General features: G+C 39.7%; 1 protein-coding gene across 2 annotated transcripts in view; it reads left to right on the top strand.

Annotated features, from left to right (window-relative positions):
• The window catches only part of LOC126470499 (importin-9), a 150,259-nt gene that overhangs the window by 48,201 nt on the left and 86,156 nt on the right, over nt 1-15,902 (top strand). For both annotated transcript variants that reach the window (XM_050098379.1, XM_050098380.1), the window contains exons 3-7: nt 749-954; nt 1,166-1,396; nt 1,469-1,676; nt 4,033-4,191; nt 4,372-4,523. In XM_050098379.1, coding sequence (XP_049954336.1) covers nt 749-954; nt 1,166-1,396; nt 1,469-1,676; nt 4,033-4,191; nt 4,372-4,523 — 956 coding nt within the window. The remainder of the gene's footprint in view (nt 1-748; nt 955-1,165; nt 1,397-1,468; nt 1,677-4,032; nt 4,192-4,371; nt 4,524-15,902) is intronic.

Here is a 15,902-nt window from a genome sequence, read left to right as displayed (position 1 = left end):
TTACATGTTTCTTCGCTGTTTCTGCAACCGCGATCTGACCCGTTTTGTGTACCATGGGGGATCAGTACCATCACTTCATACAAATTATGCAAAGAGTGAAGGTAACTCACCATATATAGTTATGTAGCATACTGAAAAGGCACATAATAAGACTGGAAGCATAGCTGAGCTTTTGAGTAGTGTTGTCCTCAAAAGCTCAGCTGTGTTTTCAGTATTGTGCTCATGCTGACCACTCAGTGCCCCAACCGTATGGTAATAGTTACCTTTATGTCTTGCATTATTTTTTCTTCTATTATGGAGCTAGTGAAATAATGTAATTCAATTAGTATAAGAATATTTTGGAAACACTGTAGTTAACAAAAAATTATGGAGATGTCAGGGAGGTGTCAGGATTGTAGCCAGATCAGTGATCAATGTGGAATTATGTCAAATTTCGGTTATGTGCTTCCAGTCATGTTACATGGTTTGGCTGCAGATACATGTAGTTACTTAAAACCAACCACTCTGCTCATATTAATCCAAATTCAGATTTTGCTTTGTGGGCACTTGTAGAGATTAGACTGAAACAATGAGAGTAAAGTCTGCATATTAGTGTTAGACTAGAATCAGCTTTTTAACTATGATACTCCAAAGGCTCTGCAGCCTTAATTTCTGAATATTACATTTTCCTGTTTTGTTGTTTTCCTCTCCTGTGAAATAAAAATTTTGCTTGCTTTCAATCTATTTAATAACTGTTTGATTTTTCCAGAGTTTGGTGTTCACCTCACTGAATTTATTGTGGAAAAGAACCTTAATATAGCTATAAGGCAGCTTTCTTCGGTATTGCTCAAACAATATGTTGAAGAACATTGGTGTCATTTATCAGAAAAATTTCGTTGTCCAGAAACTCCAGAGAAAGCAAAAGCTGTTATTAGACATGCACTTCCTGAAGGCCTTAAGGAGCCTTGCAGCAAGGTAAGATAATTTGCTAGTGAAACTGTCCTGCCATCATTAAGAAACTGGGTTAGATAAATTTCATATCTGAAGTTTAAAATTTTTTCACCCCCTTCATATTGGTGTCCCTACCATTTCCTATATTCTGTGCACAATGCGCTAAAATTAAAAAGCCACACACAATGTTCTTTAAATTATGCTTACTTGAAAGAGTGCTTATTGATATTTCCAGGTTCATGGTGCTGTTGCATATGCTGTAGCTGCCATAGCACAGTGGGACTGGCCAGAGAAGTGGCCAGAACTTTTTGAGTTGCTCATAAGTTATTTGTCAGGAGATGATTGGGCAGTACATGGTGCTATGAAAGTGCTAAATGAATTTGCAAATGACCTGTCAGATAGCCAATTACCCCAAATTGCTCCTATAATGTTGTCTGAAATGTACCGCATTTTTTCAGATGAACAGGTTTGTAGTTTTTAGAGTTTGGTAGCCAGTGTGTACTTTAAATCAAATTCTAACTAATGTTTTACCTTTCAGAGGTACAACACTAGAACCAGGTCAAGAGCAGTTCGCATATTTTCAAACTGCACGTACATGATATGTGCCACATCAGAATATCATAAAGGATTGTCAAAATCACTTTTACAGCCTGTACTACCACTCTATATCAACAAATTCACAGAAACCCTCCAGACCGACTACGGGCCTTTTGTAGATCCCGGACTGAAAGCAGATGTAATTAAAGGTATACCTAAATTAAATGTTAAAGTTTCAAAATTTACGATGCTGGTAAATGTTCCTTTTCTAACAGTAGTAACAATATTCCGAGAAGGAAAGTTGCTGCTCACCTGCAACAAAAAGATTTTCATGCTTAAAGCTTTCGGCCAATGGCCGTTGCCAACAATACTCTCTCACACACGCATGCACAAAACTGAAACCAATATGGTTTCAGTTGCCTGAGACTGCAGATGTGTGTGTGTGTGTGTGTGTGTGTGTGTGTGTGTGTGTGTGTGTGTGTTTTTACAAAAGCCATTGGCTGAAAGCTTTAAGTGTGAAAATGTATTTGTTGTGCCTATCTGCGACTCGGCATCTCCGCCATATGGTGAGTAGAAACTTTCTTTCTCAGAATATTGGTACAGTCCATCCATGATTTTCCAACATTCTGTGGCTTCTGGCAAGTTGTTAAAAATCTGTGTTCCTGAACAATGGACACTTTCCTGGGCCAAAGTGACTTTAAAGCTTTGTGAAGATTTTTCTTATTTCTGGTATTGAGTCCATAAACTGAGCTGTTGGTTTGAGAAAAGCCAAATTTTTTAATGGCAAGTTTCATTAAGGAAAAATATATTGGAAAGCAGTAGTATCCCTTGTTCCTTTAACAGGCCTCCACAGCACGTTCTTTGGTTCACACCATAAATAGTTTGCACTTAATGTTTTTGGGTTCTGGAAACTTCAGCTTGGAGAGTTACCCCATAAAATGATGCTGTATGACATTGTGGAATGAGAAGCAAATTACGCTACTTTTATTTTTGTCACCTGTGTCTGAAAACATCTGCTTTGTAAATAGGCAAACCAAGGGAATACCATGAAGGTACTGTCAATCATGACATTCCTCCCTTCTAAATTTGTAAGACTGGTAGATGTGGGGTGGGACTTCATCTTCAAAGTTACGCACACACACACGTGGAGTGAAGTATTGTAATGGTCAAAAAACAACTGACAAAAGTTCATTATTTAACTTTGAGAAGAGACATTTGTGCATGTTTTGTCTAAAAGTTAAATAATGAACCTTTGTCAGTTGTTTTTTGGCACAATTAAAATACTTCACTCCAGTTTCAGGAAACATAACTTGGATTACACAGGATACCCAGTCCAATAATTTTAAATCTTGTTCAGTTTATAATAGGTTCATGATGATTCACTGAAGTGAATGTGGGGATGCTATTTGTAAGATTTTGTACATGTTTCTTTTCTTTCCTGTGACTTCATACATTCATACAGGGTGTTCAGAAATTCGAATTACAAAACTTCTAGGACTTGTGGAAAGGAATGAGTACATAATACTTTGAATCGGAACCCATGACTGGAAATTTGTTTCCATTCTACAACAGTTTCAATTCAGATGTGTAATGTGTCCACATCTGCAGAGGCAGAAAAAAAAGTCAGAGTTGTTTGTTTGTTCTGATATGCAGTAGAATAGACAGGAAGACGTATACATCAGTCATGTCGTCCTATGGAAAATTTAATTTAAGACTCCTATAGCAGACAGGAAGATCTGCTGGTATGAGTTCTGGCCACTACACTAGAAATTGAAGAGAGACCAGATGGGGTGGAGTGTGTGTTCCAGAACATGCTTCACAGGTAAAATGTCTGTAACAATGTTGGAGGTAACTACATGAAGCTGTGGTTGTAATGCATCAGTACTGTTCTGTATGTACAGTATGCTGGTTCCTTGTTTTGGAATAATGTAAACACGTAATGTTTAAGTGTAAATACAAACAAATGTGAGAACGGATGTTTTGTTAAGTTCCATTGTGAATTGTTACCTAATATTTGTATTGCGACACGCCTAACACAATTCTGCAAGCAAAAGTGGAAGAGTTAAACATCTGAATTGAAACAGTCGTAGAACAGAAACTAAGTTTCTGAACATAGATTCATATTCAAAATATTATGTGCTCACTCCCCTCTAAAAGTCTTAGAAGTAAAAGTTTTCAAGGTTCTTCGCGGTCGTGTTCTCGCTTTCCGAGCAAGGGGTCCCGGGTTCAATTCCCGACGGGGCCAGGGATTTTCACCAGCCTCGAGATGACTGGGTGTTTGTGTTGTCCTCATCATTTCATCCTCATTCATGAAAGTGGTGAGATTGGGCAGAGCAAAGGCTGGGAATTTGTACGGGCGCTGATAACCGCGCAGTTGAGCGCCACCAAACCAAATCATAATAATAATCGTCGTCATAGAGGTTCTTGAAGTATAGTTCCACTATCAGGTGCATTTCTCATCAACTTGGGTGAAATGGTGTATGTATGCCTGTTAAATTTAATTCCTATGAATATTAATTTGAAATAAATGGGTTCAGGGTTTTATAAGCAAAACTTTCTTTCCAGCAATTACCTTCCTTGTGCAGCATCTGCCTAAGCAGATGGCTCCTTGTATGCCACAGATTCTTCCTCCCATATGGCAGACACTCATTCAGGCTGCTGATGTGTATAAAAGTGATTACGTCACCTGTTCGGATTTCAAGGAAGAACCAGTTGACTCTGATGGTTTGTGACTTCTATACACTATTCAGCATAGTTAACTTAATGTAAGAGATCTGATAAGTTACTGTTTCATAAATGACATTTTGAGGATAATGTAATATAAAATGCTGGTGGTGGTATTGGTTAATGCTTTGATCACTATTTGACTTAATTATTTAAATACAATAAATTTTGTAATTGCAGGAGAATGCATAGGATTTGATGCAGTTATATTTTCCACATTTGAGCTAATTGATATGCTCACTGATATTTCGATGTTCACTGACACTGTAAAGGCAGCTCTTGCAGATTTAATTTACTATTTAATACTCTTTACACAAATAACTGATGAGCAGGTAAGAATAGCTGTAATATTTGTAACAGTGCAATATGTTTCCATTTTATAAGTTGTATAATTCTGTAAATAAAAATAATCAAAAACCTTAAATAAACTACAGATAAATTGGATTTAGATGTGGTGTGTGAAAGCACTTTTATTTTAGTGGTTTGGAAGTAATATTGTTTGTTCAGACTTCATATTTGCTGCAGCTTCAGTGGTGAATACAATAAAAACACATGTTAATGAATCCATTTTTAATGAATATTTCTGTTGTTCCCAATGACATTAACATAAGAACAATATTATGAAAAACTTGTTTCAACGTATGTCGGTTTAAGAAAACATTTGTTTTCAAGGAATAAGAATAAAGTTAGAAACAGAAACCCACCAATGGAAACCCACCAATGACTAAATTCCTAACATTTTTTGAGTGTTTGAAGTTCTTCCTTTGATTTCTGAAAGAGTTTCATTAAGTTGTTGTTTGAGAAAATGTTGACAAAGTGCCGATTTTCACTTGTTTAAAGAAGTGTTTAATTCTATACTGTAAAATTGTGTGTGGTTATGAGCAGTAAAAGGAGAAAGTTAAATTTTCAGTAGAAACTGAAAATTGTAGAAACTAGTTGGAACTTTAAACTCTGTCAGAAGTAGAATTGTCTAAAGTTCCCATACTGTAGTCTCTTACCACAATTATGGTGGAACTGAGGTAATGAACATTGTAGACTATTTTGCCACAGCGAATGAGAGATAAGGGCCCAGAAGAGTTTTCAATGCTGATGAACCTAGGTGTTTTTATAATGTACTTCCCTCAAAGTATTCTATTCAGGGGAGGAAATATTGTGGGCACAAAAAAGCAACAAATGACGACCCTTTTGCCTCTGTGGGGCAGTGAAAAGTTGCTGTTATTAATGCTGGAAAAAATTTAAGCCCCTAGGGTCTTTCAAAAATATTAAAAAATCACTGTGCACCTAAGATTTCTTAATAGCAACATCTGGATTACTGCTGGAATTTTTTAGAAGTTTCTTAGGAACTGATCCAGGGATGGGTGCAGCAGGAAGACACACCATTCTGATTGACAGATGCCCTGCATTGTAAGGTATCAGCAGTCTTCAGGACTGCAGTAGCTGTTTCTTCCTGATATCTGCGCAATTCACGTGCAGTTTTTACATCTGTTTATAATCAATCATGTGAAAGCCAATTACTGAGTGACTGTTGTGCAAAGACCAGTTTCATTCCTCAAAAGGACAGATGTAATAAGAATGAGCATTTTACATGCGATGTATATGTTTGGTGTGGTCTGGAATGCTGTAACCTGACTGACTGCTGGAATGATTTACAAGTGCTGTCAGTCAGTTGCTGTAGAACAAGGATGGCAAAGAATTATGCACATGTGGGAAGCACTCTCCCTCCTGACTGCACACTGCCCCCACAACCACACGAAGGTGTGAAAGTGGAAAGAGGGGAAACTGCGAACATGCCACATTAGATGGCAAGGCAGGGAACTCGAGCAGTGTACATCTGGCATGGTTTCATATTATACTACAGTAGAAAATCTGAAACTTTGTAAAACTCATTATGAGGAGCAATAATATATAGTTGCTGACTCTTGGTATTAGAGAATATGCTTACAAAAATAAAAAATAAAGCTGATCTGCAACTGCATTACTCCAACAATATTGTGCACGCCAAATTGTTCACTGTAAGCGGCTGAAGATCGTACCAAATTTAGGCAACCATTATAGGATAAGAAGAAACTTCCTGACAATATTTTATTGTGCGTTGCATACTTATATTACAAATAAACCACAAAAATGCAAGGAGGATCATGTACGTAACTTTACTCCTTAAAAGGTTATAGCCCATATGCTACAATTTCCCTGCATTTTATGTTTTTTCAAAGACACTTGCAAAATGTGAAAGCAGGGTAACAGTTTTTGGGTTGCTGAAGACAAAATTTATACCTGTCATGTACTGGTGGCCCACAGGTAGGCACAGTCAGTTTTGCCTTTTGTCATTTAGGTTGCCATGTAGTCATGTCATATGAAGGTTTGTATTCGGAAAGGAAAAAAAGAAAACTTTCACACACATGCTGATGGAAAGGTTAATATCACGTGTGCAGCCTCATTATGGAAAGGCAGGAGCCTTTCTAGAGGGTAGCTTTTTAGAACTCGTGGACAGTTTTAACATAGAATGTTTTGTAAATAAAAATTACATTGCAGATCGATCAGTTAAATTTGCATATGCAAAGGGACAGTAACAAAATGAAACAGCAAATGGTGTAGAACTCGGATCAAAAACAACTTCCCCTCCCCTAGGCATTGCGAACTCTGGTTTGCAGAGCTGGGGGCTGGTCAGTGCTGCCAGACCTCTTCTACCATAAGCTCTGGGTATACTTCAGGGACTATCATTAGGTTCAACAGTGGAACGTTCTGTGCTTCTGATAATGGGGCTGTTGGCTTCACTGCCTAGACCACGAGGAAGGTATACACGTATCTAAAAAGCACCTCAGTCTAAACGTGTGCTATGTGATAGTGGGTGGCTGTTGGGGTAAAACAATCTCTAGTACACACTCTAGTAGTATCTACATCCACCCGACAGAGCTCAGTCAGTCTGCCTGAGAAGTTTCAAAATTATAGTAATTTGGCACCAGTCTGCCATAATACTGTCAGTTGTCAAGGGAAGAGGGAGTCTTTGGAAACATCTACCCTGTATATGGCCAAAATAGGTTGGAAGGTATTACTGCATCCTTAAAAAGTATTAAACAACTTTGTAATGGAACATTGGTAGTTGAAAGAGCCATGTAAGTGGCAAAACTTCTATGATCCAAGAATTACAAGATTACTCTGTAGTAACCAAAATGCCTAACATCTTTAATTTCAGCATAGGTTTAATTTACTTGCTCCAATATAATGGAAATACACCCTGAATAATTGTGTGAAGAATGGAAGACATGGGTGTCATGGAAGTGCAAAACTTTGAGGAAGGTAAATAGTGAATAGAAAAGAACTGCAAATGTCATTTTGACCTTCAACACTTGAATTACCCAAACATGTTCTTGTAGGCTGTATCTGTCATAAAGTTCGACCATTTGTCCCAAATCAAATGCAGTGCTTTAAATGTCAAAGATTTGGTCATATCACTATGGCATGTAATGGTACTTGGAGGCATTAAGAATCAGGTGTCTATTCTACACTCCCTCTAAAATGTATAAACTGCTCTGTTTATTACCCAGTGTAGAGCAGGAAGCACAGAGTTTATAATGGGAAAGAAAGACTCGGGAACTGAAATTTCACATTCTGCATGGTGAGGCTATTTCTTTGGTGTTAGTCCTTAAGAAGCCAGTTACCAAAAGTGATGCCTCCACACACATCCAGACCTAGGAGCAGAGCATGAATGGATGGACTTGGCAATGTACCTGTGTGGTGGGGAAAAGGTGCACAACTCAAACCATTTGGTAGTTAGCAAAGGAAGTCAGACCTCATTCATATGCTAACACACACCATCAGAGGTCCAGTAACCCATCCTCTCTACCTGTGCAACCAGTACCTCCAAAGGTGAGGAAAAATGCCAAAGAAAAAGCTGTTAGAAACTGAAGAAAGTGGCAGTTAAACCATCTAGGCTGTGGCCACCCTCTTGCCAGTGGTGATTTTAATGTTGAGGGTATTGATATCCAGATAACTAGGCCCTGTCTGTTGTTGCTGACACAGTGGATAAATCACAATTGCCGAGGTAGAAGGCTAGGGCAACTGTCACTGATCAGTGACTCCCACAGGGACTTCTTTACTGCAGTGGAAATTAAATGGTTTCTGATCACATTTGGAAAAATTACAGCTCTTGGCCCTGAATAGACTATTCTGCAAATGTTAAAAGATGAATTGTAAGGTCAGACACGTTTATGTTAAGGGGCTATCACCCCCACAGAAAGGATGATCTTACCAGATACAGGGCAATGGGTGGGGTGACTATGCTAAAGGATTACAGATATCACTCCTGTACAGTCCCTCTTTCCACAGACGTAAAAGCAGTTGCAGTTTAAAGTCCTCGCAACTGCTAGATTCAGTATGTTCTTCATATCCTCCACCCCTCAATCTGCTGGATGAAATGCACTAACAGAGCTTTTCCAGGCAATTCTTGCCCATTCTTCATAATGGGCAACTTCAGTGCACACAGTATGCTATGGGGCTAGACTACCACATGCACTGTGGGTTGAATCATTGAGTGACTAGAAGGTATTAAGCCTTTTCTATAGCTGCAGGGTCATCTTCAGCAATTGACTTTTGATTCTGCTCTCCTATTCTTTTGCAGTTTGTTTAGTGGGAAGTGGCCACAGATTTGTATTCCAGTTTCTAGTGTGGATGCACTTGCTGAATAAGACAGTAATTGACAGGGAACTGAAAGGTGGATGCTTCAAATGGCAAGTTAGATGCAAAGCAGCAAGAAGGTTGTCTTCAAACAGGGAAGTGCCCAGGAGACCGTAGAACACACTAAGATAGTGGAATGAACTACCTGTGATCCACAAAGTGCATTCCCCAGTCCAGCAACCACCTCAGACGATGACCTGCTGTTGGTGGAATGAATACCACTCGTTGACCTAAGCCAGGTGGGAAGCTGTGTGGAAATTCAAACACCATCCAAAAGCAGAAAATAATAGTGCCCTCAGAACTGCAAGAGCAAAAATGTATGGTGAGTGATAAAGGGAAGGAATTCATAACTACCGTTAATCAGTCGGCTTCCACTAAACAAGTTTAGGAAACAAGGATGATTTCAGCCAAGGCAGTACACCTCCCCTTGCAACTTTGGTGGACTTGGCTTGACACACGTCTCAAGTTTTAGCTGCACACTTTAACATCACTGCACCATTTGGACAAACACCTGAGTTCCAGGCATCCACCAGAACTAGCTGGGAAGGCCCTGCTTCTTATGTAATAAGATTAACAATCATCCATTCTCTTTGTAGGAATTGGTATCAGATCTTTCTGCAATCAGACACATTGCTCAAGGACCAGATCAGATTTATAATGCCATGCTACATAGTCTGTGCTCTCGAACCAAAGGTCAGCTTCTATATTGTGTCAATCAGATGTGGTTCAATGGCCAGTATCCCATCACTTAGGAGGTAGTATTAGTTCCCTTACGGAATCCAGGCAAGGATCATACCAACTGTTACTGGAGTGTAGCTCTTACTAGCAGTATGGTTAAGACTGTAGAGTCCATGATAACTGCTGCCTCTTCTGGCTCCTCGAATTCCAAGATAATCTGTGCTGCTCTGTGTGATTTCAGGGATTACTGTTTTACCATTGACACCCTAGTTCTACTGGAGATAGCTGTACAGGAGTGTTCCTTATGATGGAACCATTTAGTCAGTGTGTTTTTGTCCTTGAAAAAAGGACGCCACTTGGTGATAAAAACGTTCTGTTCCAGCTTCTCGATTGGTTACTGCATGGAGGTCTGTCACTTCTCATTGAGTCCTATATAGGGGAAAGTCGTTTTTTGCCATTTTGTTGATTCATTGTCTGTCTGATTTGCTCAGAAGAATGGTGTCACCCCAAGACAGTATACTCAGTGTAACACTGCTTGAGAAGCTCTCAGCGGCAACACCTTTGCAGCCAGGAACACTGTTCTTTGTTTATGGACAACTTTGCAATATTCTACTTTTCCTTCGATCTTATGATGAGGCAACTACAGTTGACCATCAGGAGGCTGGAAATTTGATGATTGAAACTGGTTTTAAGTTCTCACTGGAGGAGACTACTGGAGTCAATTTTAACCATACACGTCGATGTTTTAATCAACCAGAGCTCACAATGGGGGACAATATTTTAAATTTTAAGGGCAGTGTGTGTGTTCTGGGCAGTCTGTTGGACATAAAATTAACTTGGCTACCACACCTGAAAGTCCTGTGAACAAAAAGTGGGGAGCTGGCAGGTCCTGTCTCTTGTGGTTTTGTAGGGTTTATACAGTTACATTACAGCAATGTGGTTTGTGGATCAGCATGTGTGTCCTACTTAAAGATGTTATACATCACCTACCATGAGGACATTAAAATATCAACTGGAACCTGTCAAACCACCCCAGTTCAAGGCTGTGTGGAGAGGATGGTGTACCACCACTCCAAATTTGGTAGTGCCTCCTTGACAGGTGCTGAAAATATTTACACTGTCTGCCATTGGCATTTAGTGTGGCAATTCACTCAAACTTTGTCTGTTCACCATTTGGTCACATATGACAAAGCCATTTCTGATATGTGCTACAGATTGTCTTATGGGTCTGGATGTATCAGACCTCCGAATATGCAGCCAGGTATGGAACAGACTTCTGCCATGGTGTTATCAAAAGTCCAAGGTGATATTAAGGTTGACAAAGCACAAAAATATTCACCGCAGGTTACATTTTTATAAATGTTTCTTCAGTTTTAAGTATTTAAAACAGTTTAATCATTATATGCATGGGTGGCTCCCAGGTGCAATTGGTTGTTCAGCTGTGTTCCCTGATTGGTTTTTGACAATACAGTGTTTCTTGTCAGATTTGACTCTGTGGACTAAAAGCAGAAATCTACCCAGTAGACAGATGATTCAGATCATCTGGGACATGTATCAGTGCATACAGCAGTGAGGCAAGGAAGTAGTCTTTTGCTGGGTACCAGGACACTTCGGGATACACAGAAATGATATAGTTGACAAAACTCTCAAACAAGTGTTAAGGATCATTGTTGTAGTTTGTGCTGCCTCGTTGTCAACTCTTTGCCTGACAGAATCATGTGGAAGTGAGAAACCATATGACTGAACAAAAATACTGCAGTCAGACAATGCAGACATAGTGGGCTTAATGCTAACCACACCGATGAAAGGGAGTGCTGCATACCAGGCTTCCAGTAGGACATTGCCTGCGGTTTCCTTCTACAGTAGAAAATCAACCATTGTGAAGTTTGTAGTGTACCACATTGTCTAGTATGTTCTAGCTATGTGTGTTTCATATATACTGACATCAGAGCAACCCTCAGTTTGGTTGGAGATTTACCCATCGTCCTCAGACACCAGTGTAACACAGAGTTTTGAACCTCTGTGAATTGTCAGGGCTCATCCCTAAAGTAACTCAAACTGCAGCGGAAGGCATCGTTCCTTCCCCTGTACCCTTCTCCCCACAATGGGTTTGCTGACACCTCATTGGGTGCTGATGACAGTGCTGTTCAGTGCTCCATCATCATCATCATGGAATGTCTCCGTAGTCTTCAGTCAGATCCATCAAAAACTGTTGAAACCAGCAGTGTAATAACCTGTGCAACTTTAGAAAGTTTACTATTCATACCAACTACTTCATAGTGTGCAAATTTAGCACGAAGGATGTACAAATTAATTAATCTTGTGCAAATTTTCTGCTAGTCATTGTAATTTTTTTGCTCTTTCAGTGCAAAAAAATTCTTTAAAGCCTTTCTGCATGGTATTGTAAAGTTGTTCTGTAGCAAATTTACAGTGCCCAGGCATTGTGCAAATGCATAATAAAAATTGAGAATTCTCATCCTTCTCTCCAAAGTAGAACTGATGACCATTTATTTTAATAGGTTGCTAGCTGCCTATTTTTGAATGTCCCATGGCAACAGCCACATGACATTTGAACCTCCTTTATACCGCAAGCAAGGAGCTAGGGATAAATCACTGCCACCATGAACAGAATAAAGTTGTGGCTAATGAAAAATGCTGGACGAAATGGTATCACATTGCACTGTTAAAGAAAATTTTGTGCCATGCTGAGTAGCTCAAAGAAAAACCAAGCATAATTGAAATGGACCTAATAAACCAGAGAAGTACCAAGTAGTGCCAGATACCTGTAATATATACACTAAGTAAACTGTGCCAAAATTCTCACTGTACTGTTTATTAGGTTATTGATGGGCTTCTTAAATTCCAAATTGAAAGTTCATCAGAAACTACTTTCCGGATGTGAACTTAAATGGTGTCCATAATTAAAGTTCAATTTAAAACACTGTACAAAGAGAACCACTGCATTGAATAATATCAAATTTGAGCAGCATATTATTGATGCAGAGGGAAATGTTATGGAACAAAAAAGTTAACAAAATTACCACCTTTGCTTGTGACCCGTTCACATACACCTCCATGGTGTACATCTCGGCCACAGCTTTTTCTGGACTGTTTTCATGGCCCTAAGCACTCCATTAACCCTGCCGCTTTCTGCTGTCACTTCCTCTAGATTCTTGACGTGTTCTGGGGCTTTGAAGTGGTTCACACCGACGGCTCAATGGCTGATGGTTACGTAGGCTTCGCATATGCTCATGGAGGACATATTGAGCAGCACTCCTTGCCAGTTGGCAGCAGTGTTTTCACTGCAGAGCTGGCGGCCATATCCCATGCTCTTGAGTACATCCGCTCATGCCATGCCATGGCGAGGCATTTCTCCAGTGTACTGACTCACTGAGCAGCCTACAAGCTATCAATCAGTGTTACCCTTGCCACCCTCTGGTAGCGTCCATTCAGGAGTCCATCTATGCCCTGGAACAGTCCTGCCACTCCGAGGTGTTTGTGTGGGCCGCAGGACATGTAGGAATCCCCGGCAACGAACTTTGCCGGCAGGCTGGCCAAACAGGTGATCCAGAAACCGCTTCCGGAGATAGGCATCTCCGAAGCTGACCTGCGTTCTGTCTTACACCCCAGGGTTTTCCAGCTTTGGGAGACGGAATGGCAAAACAGCACGCATAACAAACTGTGTGTCATTAAGGTAACTATGAATGCGGGCGTCTCGCAGGTAATTAGTTGTCCTCTGCCAGCTCCGCAGTGGCTGTACGTGTCTAACGCATGGTTACCTACTCCATCGCGAGGACCCACCTCAGTGTCGCGGTGGCTCCCAAATGACAGTCGTCCACCTCTTGCTGGACTGCCCACTTTTAGCCCCCCCCCCCCCCCCCCCCCTCCCGCCTTCCACCTCAGTGACGTTTCCCATCTGTGTCAATAATATGTATCTCAAATTTGATGTAATCTTGAACAATATGTTCTTTTTCCACAGTGTTTAGAGACTGGAACTTAAGTTATGGGCACTCTGTACTTTAAGGAAATGTTTAATTTTTAGCAGTTTCACACAGCTTATGAAATACATACCGTAGAACCAAAATATCCATTTCCTGTACATCTGCTACTGTAATTCAGGACAACCAGTAGACTAAAATGTGTGTGCTGGATAAGACTTTTAGAAGTGAACCAACTTATATGCTCAGTATAAAAGTACCAGATAATAAACCCAAATTTGAACCTTGAATTTTTTCCATATCACTCTTTCTGCCTATGGCAATAATCTGTATATGTGAAAAATGCGAAGTTGCACCATGGATTGGTGTCACGTTAAACTTTAGTTCCTCTGTAACTAGATCAACTAGTTCAGAGAATGGAGAAAAAGAAGGGCATACTAATTCAAATAGAACCATGGCTAGGGAGCTACAGTGGTGGTCAATCCAACCTTACAATTAACAGCTTTATGCAGCCAACATGTTCAAAGCACATCAGATGTGGCACACTTGCAGCTGTCGATTCTCATTTGGGAAGATCAGGTTCCAAGTCCCAACAAGCCATATAGATTTCAGTTTTTCTGATGATTCTCTAAATAACTTAAAATTGAATGTTAGTATTTGCTAAATCACCTTTGTTTCATCTGTTTCTAATGATGTCACCATCTGCAGGACAGTGTTTAATCTTCCTTCTGAGTAAATAGCTCATAATAAATCTTCAGATCAAGAAAGATAAAGGTTTTTGTGTCTCTTATCCTAATGATTTTTTATACAGATGGTTATTGGAAACTTCTGACAGAAACACCCCCCCCCCCCCCCCCCCACACACACACACACACACACACACACACACACACACACACACACACACACACATTTATTATTTATCATACATTGAGAAGTGTTATGTTGTTTCTAGTGCTTTACAGGCCCACCTCAGACCCTGTAGCAAGCCTTAACCCTGTCCGGCATAGACCAAATCAGTTTCCTGCTCTTTTAAGTAGAAACTTGATTCCACAGTGCATGGACTACCAATTTCAAATCATTAAAGTTTTTGGTTTAGTGTGTGGCAATACGGTTGTACATGATGAGGTCAGAGCTATGTGGTGGCCTTTGAAGCAGCTCAGCATCTTGGTGCCTTTTTTAAAAAAGGCTTTCACTTAGCAGACTCCCAGCAGATGGCACCATAACCTTCTTAAAGACTTTACAATATCTGACACTGTTCATTCAGTCATCTACTACCCTACAATATCCTGGCCCTGCAGGTATTTATACACCCCCAGATTGTGAAAGCTTCACCACCTTGCTGCACAGCAGGAGCAACATCAGGAGGAAGAAATTTGTCATTGTCCTTCCGACTAGAGCTTTGTGTGGAGGAGGAAAGTTAAGTGGCATTCATTAGAAAACACAGCTTATTCCCATACATCTGCAATACATCCTAATCTCTTTACAAAATCTGAAACCTTTTCTTGTGAACATCACTCTGTAATGGCTTGTGTACTGCATGGGATTTTAGACCAGCTTGATTTAACCTGTTACTAACAGGGCGAGTTGTGACTGTAATGCCACTAAAGGATGCTTTAAATTCTGCCAATATGGCACTGGCATTTCTATCATGATGTTAAATTTGAAGTAAATTACAATCCTGCCTAAATGTTGTCCATCTTGTGCAGCTTGGTCTGAGCAGGTTGCAAACTCATTATAACATTTTATCGTTTGATGAACCCGTATTTCATATGCGCCTAATCTCATAGGAATCTGTTTCCTTTGCCTTTATTAACGTGATAACTTGCTAGTTTACCTCTTCAGAAACATTTTTTCTCCCTATTTTCATTCAAATACAGAATGCAAAAGACAACTTGTGAACAATAGAAGGCATGTGGACTATAACACTTTTGAAAGGTGTTAAACATCTGAGTCTCTGTTGCGAACTTAGTCAAAACAGGATATTCAAAAAAGTTAGAAGAAATAAAGGAAAAAATAGTCCATTTTAAGAACCAAAAACCCAAAACAATGGGTAAAAGAAGCGTAATTTTTTTAAATGCAGGATTGTAAACACCTTTACATTATAATGTTCTATTTTTGTACTGAAACTGCCCCATGGTCCATTTCCGTGCTTGACAAATAACTCCCAAACAATTTTTTCCCTGAAATGTTTCACTAACAAGACACAGTAAAACAAACTTCATATGGAAGTGAATTAGAATTAAGCTTAGGGGCAGCATTGACATGAGGGATATGAGGTGGTGATCTTTAATTTTTTCAATATCTGCTTATATTTTAATACAAGATAAAAGAAAAATCATTAGGAATGTGCTATTTTTCATAATGTCTATTTCTACTACTGCGCTGTTGTATCTTCACATTGTATATGTGTCTGTAGTG

This window comes from Schistocerca serialis, chromosome 3 (assembly GCF_023864345.2).
Source record: "Schistocerca serialis cubense isolate TAMUIC-IGC-003099 chromosome 3, iqSchSeri2.2, whole genome shotgun sequence".
NCBI lineage: Eukaryota > Metazoa > Arthropoda > Insecta > Orthoptera > Acrididae > Schistocerca > Schistocerca serialis.
The sequence above is the reverse complement of the archived record's forward strand: the minus strand, read 5'-3'. Positions and strand labels throughout refer to the sequence as shown.